Source organism: Emys orbicularis, chromosome 1 (assembly GCF_028017835.1).
Source record: "Emys orbicularis isolate rEmyOrb1 chromosome 1, rEmyOrb1.hap1, whole genome shotgun sequence".
NCBI classification, from domain to species: domain Eukaryota; kingdom Metazoa; phylum Chordata; order Testudines; family Emydidae; genus Emys; species Emys orbicularis.
The window spans coordinates 112,227,321-112,252,972 of record NC_088683.1 but is presented as its reverse complement, the minus strand read 5'-3'; the positions used below and the strand labels follow the sequence as shown (position 1 = coordinate 112,252,972).

The following is a 25,652-nucleotide window of genomic DNA, read 5'->3' as shown; positions in this document are numbered from 1 at the left end:
CACCACATTTTTAATATAAGTGTGTACACTGTAGATGCTTGGATCTATAGAAATGCTATTTCTGTGAAATGTATAACACCCTTAACATAATAGCTTTTTAAGCTTCTGTCCATTCCCATTTCTGCTAATTTACTAACCCCTATTTAGCTTTTCATTAGATTTAGTGAGGAATGATTTAAAAAATATCCCACAAATTATATTCATTATAAAAATGCAAAAGCATGACATACAATAAAAAAGTGTCAAACGGTCAAGAAATTTCTTAATATTGTTTTTTGTATCTGGAAAAAAATGCACGTTACAATGTTACAATAAGCCATTGTAACATACAAATGCATGTTACAATAAGCCACAATGAGGCAAAGCTGAAGGTTAAAGTTGACATACAGCTTTGCTTGCATTACTTTGATCTGATTGTCATTCACGTGACCAATGGAGTCCATGGAAAGACCAGGGGGAGACTTTAATTGGGGCTGGCAGGTAATCCAGGTGTCAGAAGAAAGTACTGAATAAAACTAACTAAAAAATTATGAAAAATCAGCTGTCTGGTCTCCTGCTATGGGACAGCATGTTAAAAGGTGGGGAGAGAAGACCGAGAGAGGTATAGAGAATTGAGAAGTGGAACAGACTGGGGATGGACCAGCACGGCTTTTTAAAAAAGATTATTTTGAATGATGCTTTCAGATAGGTGAAAATGTTTCTACAGTGTTGGGCAATGGGTACAAGATTTTGATAAAATACAGATATAAAAAAGAATATAAGAACATACGACTGGTAGGGACCAACTGGGTTATTGAGTCCAGTCCCCTGCTATCACAGGCAACCCAAGGCAGGAAATATAATTAAAGAATTTAAATTTTCCACTGTTAAAAGAAAAATAGCAAGAGGCCAGTGCAGATAAGACAGCATCAGCATCTCCAGCACTAGCATATCTCTTTGCCTTCCTTTGATATTATGATCATTCTCAGGGTTAGATTTTTCAGCTGATATAAAATCATCTGGCCCTTAAGCTTGTGTAGCTGGGATAGGTTTGGCTCCCAACTTCTGGTTTACTTAATCTTTGTTTCCCCCTGAGCCTTTCTTTACTAAATAAGAGGCCTGCACCTTCTCACCTTCATTCCTAAATCTTGGGTGAAAATTGGGTCCTTCTGTGCCACTTCTGCTGCCTCCCCTCGGACTTTTCCTATTGCTTAAATTTCTGTTCCCTGCATAAAGAACTCTAATGCAACCTGTCCCTTTCTTTGAACATTACCTGTACATTAAGTTTCAAAACCTGCCCCAGCCTACACTGAGAGAGGGAGCAGTGACTGCTCAGTGAGTCATCTGCTAAAGGAATCTAGCTTCCTGGAGCAGGATTCAAAGCAGTGGGGCACATTTCATTTCTGCTCAAAGCAGGAGCACTAAGAACATAAGAACAGCCTTATTGGGTCAGACCAAAGGTCCATCTAGCCCAGTATCCTGTCTTCCGACAGTGACCAATGCCAGGTGCTTCAGAGGGAATGAACAGAACAGGTAATCATCAAGTGAAACTAATAGGCAGCAGGTTTAAAACAAGCAAAAGGAAATATTTCTTCACACAACACACAGTCAACCTGTGGAACTCCTTGCCAGAGGATGTTGTGAAGGTCAAGACTATAACAGGGTTCAAAAAAGAACTAGATAAATTCATGGAGGATGGGTCCATCAATGGCTATTAGCCAGGATGGGCAGGGATAGTGTCCCTACCTCTGTTTCCCAGAAGCTGGGAATGGGCAACAGGGGATGGATCATTTGATGATTACCTCTTCTGTTCATTCCCTCTGGGGCACCTGGCATTGGCCACTATCGGAATATTTCTTTCTTGAGTGGTAACACCTAATTTAGACCCCATCATTTCATATGTATAGTTGGGATGATGTTTTCCAATGTGAGTTACTTTGCATTTATCAACATTTAATTTTATCTGCCTTTTTGTTGGCCAGTCACCCAGTTTTGTGAGATCACTTTGTAACTCTTCACAGTCTGCTTTGCACTTAACTATCTTGAGTAGTTTTGTATCATCTGCAAATTTTGCCCCTTTTTTCCAGATCATTTATGAATATGTTGGACAGTACTGGTCCCAGTACAGACCCCTGGGGGACACCACTATTTACCTCTCTTTATTCTGAAAACTGACCTTTTATTCCTGCCCTTTGTTTCTGATCTTTTAACCAGTTACTGATCCATGAGAGGACCTTCCCTCTTATCCCATGACAGCTTACTTTGCTTAAGGGCCTTTGGTGAGGGACCTTGTCAAAGGCTTTCTGAAAATCTAAGTAACTATATCCACTGGATTCCCCTTGTCCATGTGCTTGTTGACCCCCTTAAAGAATTCTATTAGATTGGTGAGGTATGATTTCCCTTTACGAAAACCATGTTGACCCTTTCCCCAACAAATTGTATTCATCTATGTATCTGATAATTCTGTTTTTTAGTATAGTTTTAACCAATCTGCCCAATACTGAAGCTAGGCTTACCAGCCTGTAATTGCTGGGATCGCCTCTGGAGCCTTTTTAAAAAGATGGCGTCACATTAGCTATCCTCCAGTCATCATTAAATGATAGGTTACATACCGCAGTTAGTAGTTCTGCAATTTCACATTTTAGTTCCTTCAGAACTCTTGGGTGAATACCATCTGGTCCTGGTGACTTATTACTGTTTAATTTATCAATTATCACTGTTGCATCTGGATAACGGTTGCTGCTTATAGGATAATGCTTGCTAGCTGGATGGCTGCATCTCCTAACCTATAAACCATGCCACCACCGGAACATGTCTTCTGGTGCTCTTGAGTGGGTTGAAGCATCCTTGCCTGTTTCTTACATAATGGGAGAAAAGAGGAAATGGCCCCACCCCTTGTGCATAAATTCAGCAGAGGTCAGGATTTAGCAAAATCTACATGATTTCCTACAGTTTTCTATGCATTGCAGGGCTAAAATATCTGAAATTCTGTGTTTGCAAAATTCTCCATTGCGCTGGGAAATTACCTGGCTAAATGCTAAGAGGAAGAGAAAAACTGTAGTTGTAATGTTGCTTAGATGAAAGAGATCAGTAATAGTGTAACCAGGGAAGCCTGAGATATTCCAGGAAGCAATTTAAACAAACTGATCCATAAAGCCATATATCTTTATGGCCAAACCAAAGTATAGCACTAAATTATTATTGTTAACAGTGCTTTATCACATTGTTCTGTGGTAGTCAGTAATACAGATGGCATCTTTCTAAATGCTTTTCTTTATCCCAGTAATGACATATTCTAGCCAGTCCAATAAACCAGTCACCAGATCTTGCTGATAAGAAGCCTTTAGTTTATCTAATGCTTTCCTTCCATGCTTGTTATGAGACTGCATCTTTTGTACATACTTCAGCAGTAAACACTTATTGAAACAGGCATTGGGGAGTGATGAGATTTACACCTTTGGAAGTTTCCCTGCATTGCTGATCTTAACCCAATCAGTTCTGTGTGTGTTTCTAAACCTTTGCTATAGTAGAGAATTAAAAGCATCTGATCAGAGCTGGCCCAGACATGCCCAGGAGCTGTGCAGGGGCATGTGAATACCCATTCAGAGGTCAGTTTTTGCAATCCCTGGGTCAATGTGACCTGGGCGAACTGCAGAAGCAGGATGTTCAGTTATGCAGAATAAGGGAATGCGTCTTGTCACTCCCATATTCCTTTCCACCTGTCCCTAGAATCATTCTTTCTGCTACTATCCCCTGCACTCACTTAGCCCCAGCCTGCACAAGGCCAGTCACAAATCCTCACAAATGGAACAATGGGATAGGATGCAATATGTTGGTCCGAAATCACAGTCATGAGCTCATCCCCCAAAGATGCTTCACCTGGGATATTGAGGAGTGAGCAGGTCTATTGGCCAGCCCCCCCCCCACACACACACACACAACGAACTGTGGAGGCAGTCAGCCTAGCCAGCTAGCCAAACAATGGGTGGGTGGGCAAAACAGGCAGATGAGCCTCTTCCCCAAGGAAAACGCAGCACACGGGCGGCACAAAGCTATGTGTGAGGTAGAGGCGTGGGTGGCCTGGGAGTGGAGAGAGGATTAGATTTCCCCAAGCTCCCCCCTGCAAGAAGAATAACTGGGGGCAGCAGCATGGTGACCACGTCCTAATTTTCTAAGCTCTCCCTTCTTCTTTTCCCCTCTTGGGGCATGAAAAAAATAAGTTAAGTTCAGGTTCTAATATGGGTGAACTTTTGGTGGGTGAAGAGCATTTATTTTATCTGATATGGTTAATTTATCTGTACACTGTAATATCATCTTGGTTCATTAACTTCTACCTGTGAAGGCATAAAATGCTACCCATACAGAAGGTGCTGCTCCTCCATGTTTTGTGGTGTGTAAAATCTCTGAGCCGGTGGATCTGGGGAGAAGAGAAAGGGCCAAGTACTGAAGAATTTAGGTCACCTTCTGCTTCAGTTTTTCTTTCAGCACATTGTAAATAGAAAGGCTTCTTCTGAGATTTTTTTAAGGTTAGGTACAGTGCTTGTGAAGGCATCAGATTGATATTCCTTGAATCTAGAGTCTGTCCATCCAAAGAACAGGTGCAGTATGCACAACAGTAATGCAAACTTTTGCACACACTGCCCTAGCAACAGGCCTCAATCTTGATCAGGAAGGGGCACCTGTGGGGTTGAGAGAGTATATTAATTTCCATGCCTGTTCAGTTTCTTGTCCTCTGGAATGGCCAACAAAGATGGCTGCTGTGAGGTAGACATCCTTCCAGTAGGAATTGGACTGAGATAATCAACTCCTACACAGACCACAAACAGCCATCAGATGATAGCTACTTTTGGTTACTATTAACCTGCATCAGACTCAGTCCATTAGACCCCAGGTGAAAGGTCCCCTCTCCCATTGTCAATCCCCTGAGCCATCCCATTGACATCTTAGCTCCTCTTAATAAATGTGCTTATGTCATTATCTGTATGTTTAAATGTGGAAGTTCAGCAGCCTGTTCACATCTATTAACAATTTAATCCCTTCTTCAAATCAGCTTTGGGAAGATAAAAAATAAGCTATGAAATATTAATTCATTTTTTGTTGAAAAACTCCATCATATATAAGGGAACTAGGGGAAAACTAGATCATAGAATCATAGAATATCAGGGTTGGAAGGGACCTAAGGAGGTCATCTAGTCCAACCCCCTGCTCAAAGCAGGACCAATCCCCAACTAAATCATCCCAGCCAGGGCTTTGTCAAGCCAGACCTTAAAAACTTCTAAGGATGGAGATTCCACCACCTCCCTAGGTAACCCATTCCAGTGCTTCACCATCCTTCTAGTGAAAAAGTTTTTCCTAATATCCAACCTAAACCTCCCCCACTGCAACTTCAGACCATTACTCCTTGTTCTGTCATCTGCTACCACTGAGAACAGTCTAGCTCCATCCTCTTTGGAACCCCCTTTCAGGTAGTTGAAAGCAGCTATCAAATCCCCTCTCATTCTTCTCTTCTGCAGACTAAATAATCCCAGTTCCCTCAGCCTCTCCTCATAAGTCATGTGCTCCAGCCCCCTAATCATTTTTGTTGCCCTCCGCTGGACTCTTTCCAATTTTTCCACATCCTTCTTGTAGTGTGGGGCCCAAAACTGGACACAGTACTCCAGATGAGGCCTCACCAATGCCGAATAGAGGGGAATGATCACGTCCCTTGATCTGCTGGCAGTGCTCCTACTTATACAGCCCAAAATGCCGTTAGCTTTCTTGGCAACAAGGGCACACTGTCGACTCATATCCAGCTTCTCATCCACTGTAGCCCTTAGGTCCTTTTCTGCAGAACTGCTGCCTAGCAGCAGCAGGGGGGGACGGATAGCTCAGTGGTTTGAGCATTGGCCTGCTAAACCCAGGGTTGTGAGTTCAATCCTTGAGGGGGCCACCTAGGGATCAGGGGCAAAATCAGTACTTGGTCCTGCTAGTGAAGGCAGGGGGCTGGACTCAATGACCTTTCAAGGTCCCTTCCAGTTCTAGGAGATAGGATATCTCCATTAATTTATATTTATTTATTTAGCCACTCGGTCCCTAGTCTGTAACAGTGAATGGGATTCTTCCGTCCTAAGTGCAGGACTCTGCACTTGTCCTTGTTGAACCTCATCAGATTTCTTTTGGCCCAGTCCTCTAATTTGTCTAGGTCCCTCTGTATGCTATCCCTACCCTCCAGCGTATCTACCACTCCACCCAGTTTAGTGTCATCTGCAAACTTGCTGAGGGTGCAATCCACGCCATTCTCCAGATCATTAATGAAGCTATTGAACAAAACCGGCCCCAGGACCGACCCTTGGGGCACTCCGATTGATACCAGCTGCCAACTAGACATGGAGCCATTGATCACTACCCATTGAGCCCGATGATCTAGCCAGCTAGATACTCAAGTAAAAACTGTTGAAGGGTGATTTTCTGCAGATAAGAGATTTAACATAAGTGTAACTCCAGCATTGACACAATGTTAATGAAGGATCATTGCAAGACTTGCCACACAATATCACAGTAAGTCAACCTTACTGCACTAAATCAAATAGTAGATTTGGTGCTATCTAGTGCTTATCAGCCTTGTACCCGGAAGAAATACTATACACACTGGTGTGCTTCTACTGTACCACAGTCACTGCTTCCACTAAATTACTGATCAGCAAGCCCTGGCCCATGCATCTGTTTGTTAATATGTTTGTAATAAGGTCTGGCACCCATCAACTATTGTGCTCTCCTCTGTGACCATATTGGCTGGTTTCCTTAGAGCATTGTTTGGGGACCGTTACCAGCAGATTGACAGAAGTGATTATTCCCCTCTATTCGGCACTCGTGAGGCCACATCTGGAGTACTGTGTCCAGTTTTGGGCCCCACACTACAGAAAGGATATGGACAAATTGGAGAGAGTCCAGCAAAGGGCAACGCAAATGATTATGGGGCTGGGGCACATGACTTATGAGGAGAGGCTGAGGGAACTGGGCTTATTTAGTCTGCAGAAAAGAAGAGTGAGGGGGGATTTGATAGCAGCCTTCAACTACCTGAAGAGGGGTTCCAGAGAGTATGGAGCTAGTCTGTTCTCAGTGGTGGCAAATGACAGAACAAGGAGCAAATGGTCTCAAGTTGCAGTGGGGGAGGTTTATATTGGATATTAGGAAAAACTATTTCACTAGGAGGGTGGTGAAGCAGTGGAGGCAAAAGACATATCTGGCTTCAAGACTAAGCTTGATAAGTTTATGGAAGGGATGGTATGATGGGATAGCCTAATTTTGGCAATTAATTGATCTTTGACTATTAGCGGCAAATATGCCCAGTGGCCTGTGATGGGACACTAAAGAGGGTGGGATCTGAGTTACTACAGAGAATTCTTTCCTGGGTGTCTGGCTGGTGTGTCTTGCCTACATGCTCAGGGGTTAGCTGATCACCATATTTGGGGTCGGGAAGGAATTTTCCTCCAGGGCAGATTGGCAGAGGCCCTGGGGTTTTTTCGCGTTCCTCTGCAACATGGGACACGGGTCACTTGCTGGAGGATTCTCTGCACCTTGAAGTCTTTAAACCACAAGTTGAGGACTTCAGTAGCTCAGACATAGGTCAGGGGTTTGTTACAGGAGTGGGTGGGTGAGATTCTGTGGCCTACGTTGTGCAGGAGGTCAGAGTAGAAGTTCATGATGGTTCCTTCTGACCTTAAAGTCTATGAGTGTATGAGCACTGGAATGGGTTACCTAGGGAGGTGGTGGAATCTCCATCCTTAGAGGTTTTTAAGGCCCAGCTTGACAAAGCCCTGTCTGGGATGATTTAGTTGGGGTTGGTCTTGCTTTGAGCAGGGGGTTGAACTAGATGACCTCCTGAGGTCTCTTCCAACCCTGATATTCTATGATTCTATGAGTGAGTAGGCTCTTCTCATCTTTTAACTGTTACTTCTCTCATGCTGCCTTCTCTCTGAGGTAGCCAACAGCAATCATCCCAATTGAAATCACCACATCAAATTCCAATTCGTTTTAATAAAAGCAGTGTTTCTTTGGCATAAGTTAGGAAATCAAGAGAAAAATCACAAATTTAACTGATGGTAGGAAATAAACTTAAATTGTCACATACCGAGACAAAAGCAGCACTAAGCTGTCCCAAACCTTGTGTTACAAAGAATGGAAATATTACCTATAACAGAGATGAAAAAATATTTTTCTCATCTTAAAGGCTGTTAAGATTTCTCCCACCTTTTCAGCTTAGAGTTTCAGAATGTCTCGGGAGTTTGTCTCATATCAGCAAGGTGAGTGTTCTCTCTTCCAAGCTGCTGTTCTTCTTGACATATCACACTGGCCTTTGACTTTGGAAATGAAGTATTTACCCAAATCAGAAACTTAGAGTAGAGGGAACAAATTGTTTCAGTAGATTTTGCAGAGTAATACACTGCATTTCTGCCTATTGAACAGCTAGGTTGCAGTGATCAGAAGAAAGGGGGGGTTGTTTTTAAGAAAAGGTTTGCTTGCTCACTACTCTTGATTCATTCTGTTAGCCAGGGGTTACATTAAATCAACTTAGTCGTTGTTTTTGAAATCCCAGGAAAGAGAATAATTCATTCTCAGGTAAACAGAGACTGCTCCTGTTTTCAGGTAAACTGACAATAGCACGTCTCAGCAGAACACATTATCAAGTTCTTGCAAGATTTATGCAGCAAGTGCAATTGACATTGAGTGGCATGACAGTAGGGGGGTGGGTACTATGAAAATCTGAGCTTAGGAAGCGAGACTTTTTTGCAAGTTCTGCAAAATGAAGGGATCCTTCCGTCTCCAGGGTGAGTTTTACATAAAACACCAAAACGTCAACTTCACATTTTGCAATAAGAAATTCATTTTCTTCTTTTCAGGGATTGATCCTGCAAATCTTTATTCACACATTTGGCTTTCCTAATGTGAATAGTCCCTTTAAAATATTTTTTATATTTAGTGTTTGGCTCTTAATTTTTACCCGTGAGATTTTATAGAAACATTTCATGAATTTTGAGTTACTATAATCAGAAGACAGCAAAAGGTGTATACAATACACCAGTCACTTATTTGCAGCACCGCTCATGCTCTTCTTGATGCTTTTCTTGGTCTTGGATCCCTTGCTATTCTTGTTCCTTGATAATACCAAGTCACTCTTTATATAAACAGCTTGTTTCGTATATCCAATGACAGAATGTACAAAGGGAGTTCCATTATGCTGATTCTATAGTCGCATGTAAAATTTTCACTGAGGACATTGCTGACAGCAGCAAAAATGTATGCCCATTTCTCAGACATTAAAAACACAGCCACACATGATAATGTTGATTGGATTCACCTATTTTACGGTCCAAAAGGCTGAACACACCTGTGACACTAGGTGTGGCGCTTAGCCAGAGCTGGGCTCCTATGGGAGGCTTGTTCTTTATTCCTTCAGGACGCAGTGCTCCCAGTTAGTGTTTTCAGCAACGCCAAGCACTCTTTTCAAAGCAAGATAATCTATTAGTTACCTAGCATTCAGAATGTGAAAGTCCTGAGGTTAGTGTAGAGCAGGGGTTCCCAAACTTGGTTCACGGCTTGTTCAGGATAAGCCTCTGGCAGGCCGCGAGACGCTTTGTTTACCTGAGCGTCTGCAGGTCCAGCCGCTCGCAGCTCCCAGTGGCCGCAGTTTGCCGTTCACGGCCAATACGAGCTGCGGGAAGCAGTGGCCCGGCCCGCACCGCTTACTGCAGCTCCCATTGGCCGGGAACGGTGAACTGCGGCCACTGGGAGCTGCGAGCGGCCGTACCTGCGGATGCTCAGGTAAACAAAGCGTCTCGCAGCCCGCCAGGGGCTTACCCTGAACAAGCTACTAACCAAGTTTGGGAACCACTGGTGTAGAGAAGCAAAGATTAAGACAGAGTTCAGTCTAGCCAATGTGAGGGCTCTACCCAGCTGAGCTGCTGTAGAATCCACTTTGGCCCTGTCTCAGTCCCTTTGTCTTTGGTTCCAGGGGGCGGGGTGCATGCTGGATCTCTGTGAGCACAGCTTTTATCACAGCCACCTAGCAACTTTCCCCTTTGTTCTACTGCTTGGGGCCTTTGCTCTGCTTCCTTGCAGGGAGGTGTGTGGGGTGGGGAGGTCTCCTTCCTTTTGGTCTTTGGTCACTAAGTGTGTGGGTCACTGGCCACTGGGGTTTCCACTGTCTCTCTGGATCCTCCATTCACATGTGTAGACTTTTATTCAGTTTGTTAATGACTCTGGTTTCCAACCAGGCTGCTGAGTCACCACCTTATCCCTTCCCTTCACCCTCAATGCATAGCTATGCAAAGCCCCCGAGGGAAACTGAGGCACACACAGGCATCATAAAAATATTACCAACATTCCCACATTTTTCACAAAGTTTCTCGGTTCAACAGTATCTATAAGGCCAGTGTCAGTCCTGATGTAAGTGGGTGAAACTTAATTGAATTAACAGAATTTAAAGCTGTTCCACCAGGACTAAATTTGGCCCATAGCTACCACTGGGCATTAGATTTGAAAGAAGAAACTAGCTCTGGCCAGTCCAACAGTGAAGGAGAGTTGCTAGAATGATGAGAAGCTGTAGGGCTGACGAGGCCGAGTAGTGATGGGAGTTGTGCCCTTAGAGTTTCAAAGAATGCTATTCTGAACCATGCTGAACCTTTCATATATTGCCTATCACAAGTGCAGGCCTTTATACTGATGTCAATGGGAGTACCCCCACTGACTTCAGTATGAGTTGGATTGGGGGATTCTCATGCAAAATAGTCATTCTGTCCCTGTAGTGGTTGAAATCAACACTGCATTTGGCTTTCCTGGCAACAGAGACTTTAGGAATAAACCAGTCTGACTCTTGCATTAATCAGTTCATTGATGCTGTTTTTAGGAGACTTATCATAAAGTAAAAATCTTTACTGCACCAGCAATAAGCAGTGCCTGCATTTTATGGCTTAACTAATATTTCATCAGTCCTGGGAGCTAGAGAGACTACACACTGATAGCCATTCAGGCATCATCCAATGTAAAAATGTTTTTCACCAGTAGAACAGCCATCTTGCTGCATAAGACACCCCCTAACCAAGCTATACGTTGATTTACCAAGAGAAGACAGCTCTGGGTCTAAGACCAGCACTTCAAATAGACTACTCTGCAAACTGCAACAAAAGAACAGCTCTGTCAGCTTAAGTCACATGACACCTTTAGATGTGTTGAATAATAATTCCTTACACTCTTTCCTTCTGTTCCTGCCAAAGGTCAAGCTCAGGGTCCAACATCTATGATGTTTACTGAGGTGAGAAGATAGGCACCAAATGTGATTTGTCCACACCCACTTAGACCACTAGAGGGCAGCACAGATCACCTTAGGAGACAGATTCCTATATGATGACTGATAAATGGATTTGTATGAGAAGAGGTGACTGTGGTACTAGAATAACCCCCAGTATTTTCAGGCAAGTACCCTGCCCTGTGTGAAAGAAGAACAGTACCAACAGTGTCAGCTGCATGTGGGAAGTCTTTGTATATATAGTACCAACAACTTCTTCCAACTGATTGAGATAGCAGAATTGAATTCCAAGGGAACAATCTTCCTCTACACCAGAGCAGAGACTGTTACATTATTTGTACCTCCTTCAAAAGGAGTTTTGTGCTTTGAGTGACAGCCAGTGAGAAAAAGAAGAAAAGTTTCATGATTCCTAAAAAAGATTCTGATTGACTATGATGTCTAGTCATTTTTGTTTTTAAAATTCATGTTAGAATAACTTCCCGTTTCCTGAACAGTTGCTTTAGAGAAAGAAACGTAGAGAATCAAAAGCTGGGATCTAGAGAATCAAGATGCAATATTCACAGCAGGCAACAATGCACAGACCCCACTGAAGTCAATGACAAAACTCCATTTATTTCAACGGAGTCAGGGTTTCACTCACAGATTTTAAGGCCAGAAAAGACCATGACGATCATCAGTCTGACTATGTGTATAACACAGGCCACAGAATGTTTGGACTAGTTCCATTATAAAGAGTCAGACTGTGTTAGTTTCTTATGTTGTTGTGCAGTGGTGGGGTTTGCTCAGACTTGGAAGTTGGTAAGAGGCTAGCAGTTCAGGTTTTGTTTTGTTGTTGTTTTATTTGGTTTTTAAATCAAGTAAACAGAGAACGTTGTTAATGGATTTAAAACCTGTTTCCTCATTCCTATAAACACAGTCACAAGAATTACAGTGGCTCTACATTTATTTCACACACACAATCTCACTGCCACTACTTGCAGGTTGTAATGTCTGATTTAAATCTTTTTGAAAGAACTATGTTTTGATGGCAGCTGGAACTGCCACAGGATTTTTTTTTTTTACTCTGCAACTTCACAGGGGATTTTTTTTTATAATAGGCATAAGATATCTTGAGAATTTTAAAGTAGCTGTTATTGACATTTTATATTACTAGTAAGCAAGCCAGTTGCATTCATACCCTATGATAAAATAATGGTTAATATGGCCTGATTCAGACCCCACTGAAGTCAGTGAAAAGACTACCATCAGGCCCATATTGCAAAAGGTCCATCAGTACGTGCTCATTAAATATGGTTGGTCTAAAACTCCCATCTAATAATATCTTGCCATTGGGGGGGAAAAATAAGCTCAAATGTTTCCATTAGTATTTGTGAAAGAAACTGTTACTTAGCTAACAAGAACTGAACATACATTCCTCACTAAATCTCTCCATCAGCTGCATAGTCTGTTTACTACTGTTACTAACCCCTTGCTTTGTCATCTCTTTGTATATATGTCTAATTTATCAGTTTCTTGTAGATTATCAGCAGCCTGCTGCCTCCATACCACTACGCGGCTCACAACTAGCCAGGGGGCCAGACTGCCAGACTGTCAGGTAACTTTAGCTAACTCTTTGCTCTTTGCATATAGCTGCATGCCATAGCGAGTCTGCATCTACTCTTGCCTTTCCTATATAAATAGCCTTTCCTGTTTATAAAGTTCCAAACTCTGTGTGTGTGTGTGTGTGTGTGTAGGAGGGAGGGAGGGAGGGGATGGGGCAGGCTTGCTTGCTTTTTAAGCAAAGTATTGATTTGAGTTACTCTGATACTTTCTGTAGTTACAGCATAGGAGATTCCCCCCCCCCCCCATGTGTATTAGGGAAGCCGTTACTTGTACATATATCAAAAATGAGGGAAATAATTTACTCAGTCTTGCACTCCTTAGCCCAGACAATTTCCCAGTGACATCAAAATTAATATATTTTGGATGAAATTCTTGAGACTTTTGCCTGAGTAAGGACAGCAGAATTAACAGTGTCAGGTGACTCTACATTAAAAAACAAACTAGTCTTTAATTTTTCTTAGTCAGTGGGAGGCAGTGTTGTCATGTGATTAGAACAGGGACCTGTGAATCTGGAGACCTGGGCTCCAGGCTTAGTTCTGCCACTGACTCCGTGTATGACCTTGAGCGAGTCACTTCACCTCTTGGTGAGTCTCAATTTTCCCATCTGTAAAATGGAGATAATGAAATTTAAATACCTTTGAAATGTTTAGGATAAAAAATGCTATATAAGTTCTAAGTATTATTATTAAAAAAACTAATCAAAACATTTGGGTTGAAAGAGGAAACATCTCCACACAAGAGTTTTTAAAGTGCGTAAATCACGTTTCAACTATGTTTTACTGACCTGCTACTGAAAAATGTAACAAAAAGGTGATCTTAAAGCAGTTGGTACTTGAAAAGTTTTTTTGCCATATAAATTGTAATCTACAGAAAATAAATAGGGTACACTTGTTTTAGGGATAGGTGAAGGTTCCAGTATATGCTTTGTGCAAGATATTCACCCATGTTTTAACCTGCTCATTTGGAGAATGCGAAGTTATTTTTCATATCTGCCCCTAACTTATAATAAAACCTCTTATTTATTTATTTATTTATTTATTTACCCACCCTCCAAAGATGAACTTCATTACAGTACATATAGAAGTTCCCTTTAATCAGGTTAGAGAACAGGTGAGATATGACCAATAGACTAGAAGCCAGGGAATTCTAATCCCTGCTATGTCACTGTGACTCCTTCTATGACCTTGGGAAAGTCCCTTAAACTCTTTGTGTCTCTGCTTTCCTGTCTGCACCTCAGAAAACAAAAAACAACCCAATTTGCCCCTGCTAATTGAGTGAACAGAACTTTGCAAGGCTCTCCAATTCCTATCAGGGAAATGACATGCTCCAAATGATCTAATATCACTTAGCACAGAACTGCTCATCAGTTCTTCTGCAAGCACGAAGTGCAGCGATGCCAGCTGTGAAATGTATCTGTCATATCGCCAGTGTGTTTATATGCCCGGTCAGGGCCGGCTCCAGGATTTCTGCTGCCCCAAGCAAAAAAAAAAAAAAAAAAAAAAGCCGCGATCGCGATCGGTGGCGGCAATTGAAAAAAAAAAAAAAGCCGCGATCGGCGGCGGCAGTTCAGCGGCAGGTCCTTCGCTCCTAGAGGGAGTGAGGGACCTGCCAGCCCCGAATTGCCGCAGGTGCCGCCCCTCTCCCTTGGCCGCCCCAAGCACCTGCTTGTTAAGCTGGTGCCTGGAGCCGGCCCTGTGCCCGGTGAACAAACAGCAATGCATCTCGTAGAACAGACAGTCTTCCCAGTTGTGTTTTATATTTAGCCTAAACTAAATTGAATCTAATCTAGTTAGTCAGACCTTGCAGATCTGATTCTGCCAGAACGGAAGAACCACACCACGTTTGCTACTATTGCAAATTCACTTGGGTATATTATCTGTACTGCAAACAAAAGTGTGGAGAGAGGCAAGTCCAATGGAAAGTCCCGGGGTCCTCTGAATTGTCCCATTTTGCTCCTTGCACTTTCCAGTGCAGAGAACAGGGAGTTAGTCCTTTTAAACTATAAATGATCACAATCTTGAAGAATCCACAGAGAGGCCCAAAGCATCCATGCAAAGCCCATCCTTGATTTCCCTCCTGCCACCTTTCTTCCGCACCCTGTCTCAGGACCTCTGCTCTCATGTAGTTCTCACTGGCTGCCCTGATCTCTTCCTTGAGGGAAGATCAGCTTGCAGAGGAGGGATACTTCATAAGCTAGTGACAACAGGGTCAGCATTAATTTACGTGAGTAAACTCCTATGAATGTAGAGTGGGTAGATGTCACTTCATGTGGCTGTTTACGTGCCCCTCCTCCTCGTGGTGTGCAAAGCCCCAGTCCTGTGCTATGTCAGTGAAGGGGTTTCCATAGGCTTTGGTGATCCCCTCCACATGTTATGGGAGAGGGGAAAATAAGGACACTTGTAAAGTGCTGAGGTATCCAGACCGTGTAAACATGGATTAGATCTCTCCCCAATTAGAAAGATCAGTAATTTATTTTGTTCATTTGTTTACATATTTGCTTTCCTCTGGATACTTCAGCTAGAACCAGATTTGGAAACTTTGCGTGAGAAGATTTTCTTGCAGTGTCCACCTAACTCAAAACCAGGGTACAGGGGAAATTAGAGTTGTGTAGTTAATAATTTTCAGAAATCCAGACTAGTCATCCCACAAGAAATAAGTAGACCTATATCCAGCCTATCTGTTGGCTTTGAAAAGATTATCAGTTTCATCAGCAGTTTGATGCTCTTCTTGATAAGAATATACATGTGCTGTTGGGTGTAATGCCAATCATAAATATTCATAAATATATCAGGCATGCCTAGGCCACATAGCTGCATATCCTGGACTGTGTCCTGCACAGTGAGAAAACACAGCAACAGCTCCATTATCAGCACAACAGCATGATGGCATGAATTTTTACTGCTTCGAGTACCATAATTGGGATCTGGAATAAAAACTGAAGGTATTTGAGGGAAGAGCAAATTGCCTATTCAGTTGTAACAGAGAGATGTGTGCATGCTTTTACAAATCCCTCCTACCATGCCTGCAGGAATGTGACCTCCCTAGGCCTCTAACCTGGAACTACAGAGTGTCTTGTTATGACTGACATTCACATGAACGTTTTCTGCATCCCACGATATGTCAAGTCTAGTCATGTTCAAAATAGTTTACGTTCCTCACCATAACACAAATACGAAGTGTGGCATGAGCTCTTTACTCAAATGGGGCTGCACAAGCTCTTTTACTTAAATGGCACCTATATAGGGTTTTACTTTATCCTGGACATACTCTGAAATTCACACTGTAATTACACATCCCCACAGATGTGTTTTCATTCCAGTGTAATTCTAATTTACAAATATCTTTTGTAAATAGCTTCTGGTGAACTTCCTATGATAAATTTAAGAGAAGATTCAAACTGAATTGAACCTGAAACTTTAAGGTTTAGAAACATTTGGTCAATTTATTTTGTTGTTTTATGTTTACAGTTTTGCTTGCCTCTGCATATTTCAGCTAGAACCTGATTTGGAAACACTATAAGAGATTATTTTCTTGCTGTGTTTCCAACTAAACCAAAGACAGGGTACCTTGGATAGCTTGAAAATTTGCATGACAATCCATCTGAATTTCTAGGCCCAAAAAGGTCAGGATAAGCAGTCACATTTTTAGATGTTTACCAAATTGGTTTTCTTCTTCAAGTGCTGGTCCCTATGTGTAATCCACTGTGGATATGCATGAATTCCATGCAGTGGTGCCAGAATTGGGGGGAGTGAGAGGGAGCACCAGGGCCATCCCACTTTTTGAAATGCCCTTGCATAAGTCGAGCGAACCTACTCTGTCCACCTCTAAGGATTTAGGATGTACTAAGTCCCAGGGCAGGACTCTAAAGCCCATAAAGCCAGGGCTTCTTTGATACTGGACCTGTTTTGGCAGCACCAATTCCACCAGTACCATCCAAGTCAAAATCTCAGGATCCATCTGTTTAGGTGCGATCGGAGATACCTCCACCGGTGGTGATAGCAATACAAAGGCCAGGTCTGCACTCAGAAGTTAAGTTGTACCCACTATGTCATTTAGGGGTGTGAAAACTCCACACTCCTGAGTTTCCACAATCCTTAGAGGTAGACAGAGTAGGTTTGCTCGACTTATGCACAATTGTTTTAGATGATTTTATAACTGACTTAGAAAGGGACCTACTTTTATGTTTGTGTGAGTGTTCTCTGCCTTCCTGATGAGACCCTGATGGGGGTCTGTGGATACAGACTCCCCTGTAGCAGTCAGACTTCGTGGTGGGAGGTGCATTCCATATAGATGCAGGTGGGGTGTACAGGGGGGTCCCCCGACCTGGGTCCATTTGTGGCCTCATGACCTTCTCCGTGAGGTGTTTTCTAACCTGAAGTTTCTGCGCCTCATGGGTATGGCTAGGAAGGAACAGGAAAGGCAGTCAGCCCACTCCACCCTGTATCTCCTTGACTGGAGGCATGAGGAGAGCAAGGGCATTTCAAAAAGTGGGATGGCCCTGGTGCTCCCTCTCACTCCCCCCAATTCTGGCACCACTGCATGGAATTCATGCATATCCACAGTGGATTACACATAGGGACCAGCACTTGAAGAAGAAAACCAACAATTTGATAAACATCTAAAAATGTGACTGCTTATCCAGACCTTTTGGGGCCTAGAAATTCAGATGGATTATCATGCAAATTTTCAAGCTATCCAAGGTACCCTGTCTTTGGTTTAGTTGGAAACACAGCAAGAAAATAATCTCTTATAGTGTTTCCAAATCAGGTTCTAGCTGAAATATGCAGAGGCAAGCAAAACTGTAAACATAAAACAACAAAATAAATTGACCAAATGTTTCTAAACGTAGTTAAGCAGACAGCACTAGGTCAAGAGAAGAATTCTTCTGTCGACCTCGCTATCGCCTCTTGGAGAGGTGGATTACCTATGTTGATGGGAGAATCCCTCCCATCACTGTAGTGAGTGTCTACACTTCAGTGCTGCAGCTGTACCATTGTAGTGTTTCAAGTGTAGACAAGCCCAAAGTCTGCCTCTTCTGACCCCTTTGGTATGAGTGCATCAGACCCCTTGCACTCCAAGAAGGTCAGAGACCTATATCACACTGGAGAATATCTTTGCTCTTCCCCCATCATCAGGACTTTCCCTAATGAGGAAGATTGTGACTCCACCAAGGGATGTTACCTTGGACAGAAGTTTATCCCCTCTTCCAGCTATGCTTTTTCTCTACCAGAACCATCAGTGGATACGGATTCTTTCTTCATAGAATCGTAGAAAATCAGGGTTAGAAGGGACCTCAGGAGGTCATCTAGTCCAACCCCCTGCTCAAAGCAGGACCAATCCCCAACTAAATCATCCCAGCCAGGGCTTTGTCAAGCCAGACCTTGAAAACCTCTAAGGAAGGAGATTCCACCATCTCCCTAGGTAACCCATTCCAGTGCTTCACCACCCTCCTAGTGAAAACGTTTTTCCTAATATCCAACCTAAACCTCCCCCACTGCAACTTCAGACCATTACTCCTTGTTCTGTCATCTGCTACCACTGAGAACAGTCTAGATCCATCTTGTTTGGAACCCCCTTTCATGTAAATTGAAAGCAGCTATCAAATCCCTCCTCATTCTTCTCTTCTGCAGACTAAACAATCCCAGTTCCCTCAGGCTCTCCTCATAAGTCATGTGCTCCAGCCCCCTAATCATTTTTGTTGCCCTCCACTGGACTCTTTCCAATTTTTCCACATCCTTCTTGTAGTGTGGGGCCCAAAACTGGACAGATGAGGCCTCACCAATGTCGAATAGAGGGGAATGATCACGTACCTCGATCTGCTGGCAATGCCCCTTCTTATACAGCCCAAAATGCCATTAGCCTTCTTGGCAATAAGGGCACACTGTTGATTCATATCCAGCTTCTTGTCCACTGTAACCCCTAGGTCCTTTTCTGCAGAACTGCTACCTAGCCATTCGGTCCCTAGTCTGCAGCAGTGCCTGGGATTCTTCCGTCCTAAGTGCAGGACTCTGCACTTGTCCTTGTTGAACCTCATCAGATTTCTTTTGGCTCAATCCTCTAATTTTACTAGGTCCCTCTGTATCCTATCCCTACCCTCCAGCGTATCTACCACTCCTCCCAGTTTAGTGTCATCTGCAAACTTGCTGAGGGTGCAGTCCACGCCATCCTCCAGATCATTAATGAAGATATTGAACAAAACCAGCCCTAGGACTGACCCTTGGGGCACTCCGCTTGATACCGGCTGCCAACTAGACATGGAGCCATTGATCACTACCCATTGAGCCCGATGATCTAGCCAGCTTTCTATCCACTTTATAGTCCATTCATTTGCATGAGTCTTTCTGTTCCACTACCATTATCAACCAATCACAAGAATCCTAGAAAAAATGGGACCTTTCTAGGATTATGGGGCCACCTCGTAGGAAATCCTTATCACCTGCTACTTTAAGGGTGAATTTCACTCCTTCACTGAGGGGGAAAACAAGATCTGTGCCTGAGTTAAGTCCCACTTAAGCCCTATTTTGAAGACTTAAGAGGTTCAGAGGCCTTGTGCTGCTCTCAGTAAATGGATGAATTTCACCCTAAATGTCACCCTTTTCTGTGTCTCCCCCACACACACACACACACACACTCCCTTTATTGGGGATGACCAGAATAGACAAAGAGCTAATTCAAACCCCTCCCTTAATGCCAGCTCTGTATTTACATGTTGTTGCATCACACTAACCACAATACAAAGGAAAGTACCATCATAGTAAATTACATTGAATTTTTTCAATGTAAAACAAATCCAACGAAGAAAATATTTGAGCCAAAATATACAAGCCAAGGTTCCTAGAGTTAAGTTTCGAACTCCATATGTTAGGAGGCTCAATCTTACAAGGTCCTGAGCATTCTGGCACTGACCCAGCTAGTGGGTCTACTCATGTGCTTACGTGTTTGGCTGGATCAGTGCTTGGCCCATTGCAGGATAGAGCCCCCAAAGAGAAGTGGATTGATTTCAAAAGTGCTGAACCCTGCTTCCCCTGGTGAGTCCCTCCTAGAGAACCTCATTCTTCGAGGTGCTGGACACCCTCAACGGTGACTGAAGCCTGTGGGGGTTGAAGGTACCCAGCACCTTGCAGGTTTCATTCCATAATCAGGCGTCTTCTGTTTAAAGGCCTAAACGTGGAATTAAGAGCCTAACTTTAGGCATGCTAGATAGGGATTTTCAGAGGAGTCTAAAGGGGAGTTAGGTGCCCAATTGAATTCCAATGGGAGTGAGGCACCAAACTCTCTTAGGCTTCCCAAATTTGAAAACTGTGGCCTGCCATAATAAAATCACAGTGGTGATGACGTACCACATTCTTTTTTGCCTTTGAACAAATGGAACTACCAGTACTTCTTCTTTTTTTTCCGGTTTCCCTAATTAAATCCTTTATGTGCATATTTACGCCTTTTCAACATGCTATAAATACCTTTGGCATTTCCAATTGATCCATTCCCAACAGCAGACTAATTGCAGTCCCTCAGCCACTATCTGCAATGCACCAAAATTCTGTCCTGAAAGGATAATATATACGTCAGACAGTGCAGTTTCAAGGGCACTTGTGCTTCGCTGTGCTTGCCAGACAGACTATAATACAGGGGTCAGCAACCTTTCAGAAGTGGTGTGCCGAGTCTTCATTTATTCGCTCTAATTTAAGGTTTTGCGTGCCAGTAATACATTTTAACGTTTTTAGAAGGTCTCTTTCTCTAAGTCTATAGTATATAACTAAACTATTGTTGTATGTAAAGTAAGGTTTTTAAAATGTTTAAGATGCTTCATTTAAAATTAAATTAAAATGCAGAGCCCCCCGGACCGGTGGCCAGGACCCAGGCACTGTGAGTGCCACTGAAAATCAGCTTGCATGCCATAGGTTGCCTACCCCTGCTATAATACATACTGAGTCAAAAAAAAAAAAAAGAAATTTCCCAGACAGCCTGAAAAACGGCAGGTGTTTATGGGTTGATTTTATTCACATACTGTATCTGAAGCTTGATATGCCTGATGCTTTACTTGAAAAATTAAGGACTGTAACTCAAGCAGGCCTCAGATGTAAAAGCTTTCTGGCAGTGCAATTCACCCCTGCAAAGACAGCCTGGCCAAATGAGATGCTGTAAGGGGTGAAGTTTACCCTGGGTGAATATTGTTTCTAGACTAGTATTTAAAACAATAGGCAATGAAACCTGTCTTAAGCGACAAACCAAAGTTGGTTAGAAACCAAACAAAGCATTACCGGAAATCTTGGGGATGTTTCATTAAAGCATTAAAGCAGGGGTTCTTAAACTGTGGGTCGGGACCCCAAAGTGGGTCGCAACCCCATTTTAAAGGGGTCACCAGGGCTGGCTTAGACTTGCTGGGGCCCAGGGGCTGAAGCCGAAGCCCAAACCCCACTGTCCGGGGCCAAAGCAGAAGCCCGGGGCCGGAGCCAAAGCCCAAGGGTTTCAGCCGTGGGTGGCGGGACTCAGGTTACAGGCCCCCTGCCTGGGGCTGAATCCCTTGGGCTTTGGCGCCCCCACCCGAGGTGGTGGGGCTCGGGCAGGGTCAGGGTTTGGTCCCCCCCTCCTGGGGTCGTGTAGTAATTTTTGTTGTCAGAAGGGGGTCCCGGTGCAATGAAGTTTGAGAACCCCTGCATTAGAGGGTACTTATTAGTGGTGCTGATCAGGTTTCAGTGGATTTGAACAAATGCACTAGTTGGTACATTGTATTCAAAGCGGATGAAACCTTGCTTCTGAACTGGCACCCTCAGTTTAGTATGGATCATCATATGAACATATAAAATCCCTAGTGTGCAAATCAAATGGCACTTGTGAATTGCTGTTTAAATTTGATCCCACCATTTTGCCCATGCATTCATTTCCCCTCACAACATTCCTCATCTAAGCATGTAAACAGAAGTTGTGTGTCACAATTCAGGGCAACATCACCTGTCTTCCCCTCTATGGTCCACCAGGGGCACCCACTCTCAGGATTCCGTGTCCCCAGATGATTTACTCTGTTTGGTAGAGTCAGAATGCCTAAGCAGGCCTGCTTTGCTTTTCTCCTCAGATACTATAAACAGTGTAATTACCCAATTATAAGCAGGGATCCTAGTTTTCCACGATAAAAAAAAAACAAAATTCTCCAATTAAAAAAAAAATTAAAATCTGTGGTTTTCCATGATTAAAATGAAATGCTGAATTTTTGTTTTCCTAGCCACATAGGGTGACCAGATGTCCTGATTTTATAGGGACAGTCCTGATTTTTGGGTCTTTTTCTTATATAGGCTCCTATTACCCCCCGCCCCCGTCCCAATTTTTCACACATGCTGTCTGGTCACCCTATAGCCACAATATATATAGGAATCAGCTGAACACAATGTTCTATTGATAGATTTACAAATTTTAAGCAAGTTTGAAGCCTACCGGTGCCATCAATCATTACAATAAAATAAAATTAATAGAATTGCAATTTGTAATCTACAGCCTTGCTGCATACAAGTACAGAACCATTAATATGAAATTTGTCCTTACCAAACTCATAGTGACACAGTCTTTAGGGGTGATTTTTAAAGTTTTCAGTATCTTGTCCTAACTTTAATTACTCACAGGCTGAAGTGAAATTTGAGATGCATTAAAACACAAACCCTACCCATCGTTGAGTAACCAGTATATGCCAGAAGCAGTTTATTGGAGTATGTTCAGCTATGTAAATTTAAAGCGCATTCAAAAATCAACCACAAGATGGGGAGATTGCACACACTGAATAAGTGACACTGGTACTTTTAGTAAAATCTAGCTAATAGTTAATATATGTTTGTTTTTTTTCACAAAATGTAAAAATTAGAGTCTCTGTAAAAACACAAATTCCGTGTTTTTCTGCCGCAAACAGATTTTTAGGATCCCTGGTTATAAAGTACCACACAGCTTTTTCTAAGCAAGCACATTTTTTCTGAAGGTAAAAGCTTTACAGAAAAAACATATTAAAACAATAAATGAAAGTAGCATGTGTGTAAAAAGTTTACCAGAGATCACCCCAACTCAAAAAGGGCTCTGGTAGGTGTCAGTTCTTCAAACCCCAACAGGCGGTTTTCTGTGGTTACAAGTCCATAACCTCATTGGCTCAGAATAAGCACTCCTTCATACAGTTTGGGTCTTCACTGTGCAGAAACTGTGAATAGATAATCAGCCAGAGCATGGGTCCCCTCCTTAGGGGAAAGCTTCAGAAGTTTGGGTCTTTGCATAATTGGAGGTGGTAATTTGCATTCACCTCCATACAGGTATTTCCTAGGAACCCCACTTAACTTTGTGGCTAGATGGACCATTAGTCTGACCCAGTATGGCCGTTCTTATGTTTGTCTGGCATATTGTTTAATATAGTCATAACACTTCCCAAGGTTTATACTGGCCATGTCTCCCCACTAGAGAAGTCACATACAACCCCACAATCATGTATAAACTTTGCAATTTTAATACAATGGGCACCAAAGATACTTAAACTTAATTCAATAAGATTTAATTTAATTCAATAAGGTTTATCCAGGATATTACTAGAAACTGCTATATCTGTGCCAGTGTGGCGCTAATTGGACAGCAGGACATCTTCAGCATCTGATTTACATGTGCAAGGGCCATTTTGTATGTGAACATTAGGGATGTTACATATGCAGATCACTGCCTGAATTAAATGGAGGGTGCAAATTTGCAAGCTGGGTTTCATCCCCTTTGAAAATCTGTGCCTGTTTTGTTTATGTTCGTGTAAAGATTTGGCCATGCGTTTTAAGCACTTTTTCTCCTCTTTTAATTTTCAGTCCTAATGAAGCCCTTCCAGAAGAGCAGCCACATTCCAGCTCTCAATGTGCCCCGCTCAACTGTCTCTCCAAGCCTCCTCCTTATCCCTAATCTTCAGATGCAACATAAGAGAAAAAACAAACAAACAAATGAGTGGAGCACACACAACAAAGGTATAAGTTGCTCCCAAGGATCCAGTAGACAATCCTGCCTTGTTGCTGCGTTGACAACTCTGGATTCATATCCAATGTTTTGGCAACCGAGTGTTGGTTGAGAAGAAGAACACAAAGCACAGAGCCCTGCCTGTCAAGACTTTTTATGGTTCCTCTAATTATATTCAAACTTTGCTATCACACCTGAAGTTTAGTGAAATTTAACAAAGTGACAAAATGTTCCTCCCAGCTGCTTGGCTTTACTCTGAAATATTGAGTGACTTAAGCCAATATTTTAAAAAAATATGTTACAAAATCCTATTTTCACATTCTCCACGTTCAGACATATGAACCAGTTCAGATTTTCTTTTCTGTCATTAAGGGTGTGATAGTTATTTTTACTTTATTTGCACCATAATTTTGTGTTTATAAAATGTGGTCCTTGTTTTGGGGATTTTTTGTTTTGTTTTGTTTCTCCTTTTGGTGAGAGTTGTATTTAATACATTTTATTTTTAAAAGACAACCAGAAATAACTTAAGTTAAGAATGGTTGAGTTAGTATTTAAAAAAAATGATGATTGTTATCTTGGCCAGAGAGTATGGCCTATTTTTTTTATTGCACAAAAACATTGAAAATGGGGTGAATTGGAATGTTAACAATGACTTTGTATTTTGCTGCTGCACTGATATTGTTTATGCACTTGTTTTCTAATTTCTATTACACTAGCTGCTGGTTTTGTTCTAGGTCTTCACTGGAAGCTCATTATTAAACCTAAGAAGGAGATTAAAGAATGATGCTTTGATTTTCATTCAGTTATTTGCTTGCATTTTAAGTATATTTTTGCATTTCAGACAAGTAGATGAATTGGTGCTTTTTCTGGGGGGGGGGGGCAGAGAGGGTTCTGTTTGGTATCTGAGAAAGAAAAGCTAAAACAACATGAAGTAAAATGTTGTGTGTTGATTAAAATCTTCAGTTTTTTTCTCCTGCTCCCAAATTGAGGGTACTAGTTTGAGGCCTTACCAGTGAAAGGATAAAGAGTAAGAATGGTGAGGTGATATACATTTAGCGTGAGATTTTCTATGGTGAAATACCTCATGCATGTAGGGTTAATGGCTTGGATTGAAATTGGCAGGATTTTACTGTAGTGCATTTTTTCCCTTGCCAAATATTAACAAATACAGAACCTTAGCTCATTGTCAGTTTATGACAAATACTCAGGTGACCTATGGTGCACAGTGTTCCTAGTTAAAGATTCTCTCCTCTAAACGCTGAATAAAGCTGTGTTGCAGAGTAGTGGATTTTCATAGCAAAATGAAGGATAGCTGAATTTATTTTGCACAGAATCTGACAGCAAGGCAAGTAGCTAAATAAGCTGTGGTGTCTTAGCACCTTTGGGCTTCTTATCTGATCATCAAGATGGAAAAATACACGTACTGCCCATTCGTTGCTAATTAGCACACTCCTTGCTCTTGGTCAGTGGCCTTAATTTATTTAAAGAAGACAGGCGTTGATATTTCCATGTTTCTGTCTGTTCCTTCTCTGCGGTGTTAATATGATCCACAAGATGGAAATACAAATACAGCTTACTATTTGCAGCAATTAAAAAATAAAAATTGTTGCATATATAGTTGGAATAATTCAATATAATTGAATCTGAGGAAATGAACACAGTCCTCCAATACAAACAATGCTTACCAAATGTAATAACGTACAGTACATAAGTGGAGGAAAGAATCAGTGGCCAATCAGTGTGCCTAACAATCATTACCATAGTACCAGTAATGAAGGTGCTGTAAATAGAAGTATTCTAATGTAATCAACAATGTACACTATATAACCTTGTC

The 25,652-nt window shown here is 42.3% G+C and overlaps 1 protein-coding gene across 4 annotated transcripts in view; it reads left to right on the top strand.

The window, feature by feature from the left end:
* The window catches only part of BICD1 (BICD cargo adaptor 1), a 310,321-nt gene extending 286,554 nt beyond the window's left edge, over nucleotides 1–23,767 (top strand). For 2 of the 4 annotated variants that reach the window (XM_065411827.1, XM_065411819.1), the window contains exons 9-10: nucleotides 12,782–12,857; nucleotides 23,677–23,767. In XM_065411827.1, the coding sequence (XP_065267899.1) occupies nucleotides 12,782–12,857; nucleotides 23,677–23,767 (167 nt within the window). Of the gene's footprint in view, nucleotides 1–12,771; nucleotides 12,858–23,676 lie in introns of all 4 variants that reach the window. The other 2 variants (XM_065411854.1, XM_065411836.1) reach the window with 2 other exon arrangements.
* The last annotated feature ends 1,885 nt before the right edge of the window (nucleotides 23,768–25,652 follow it).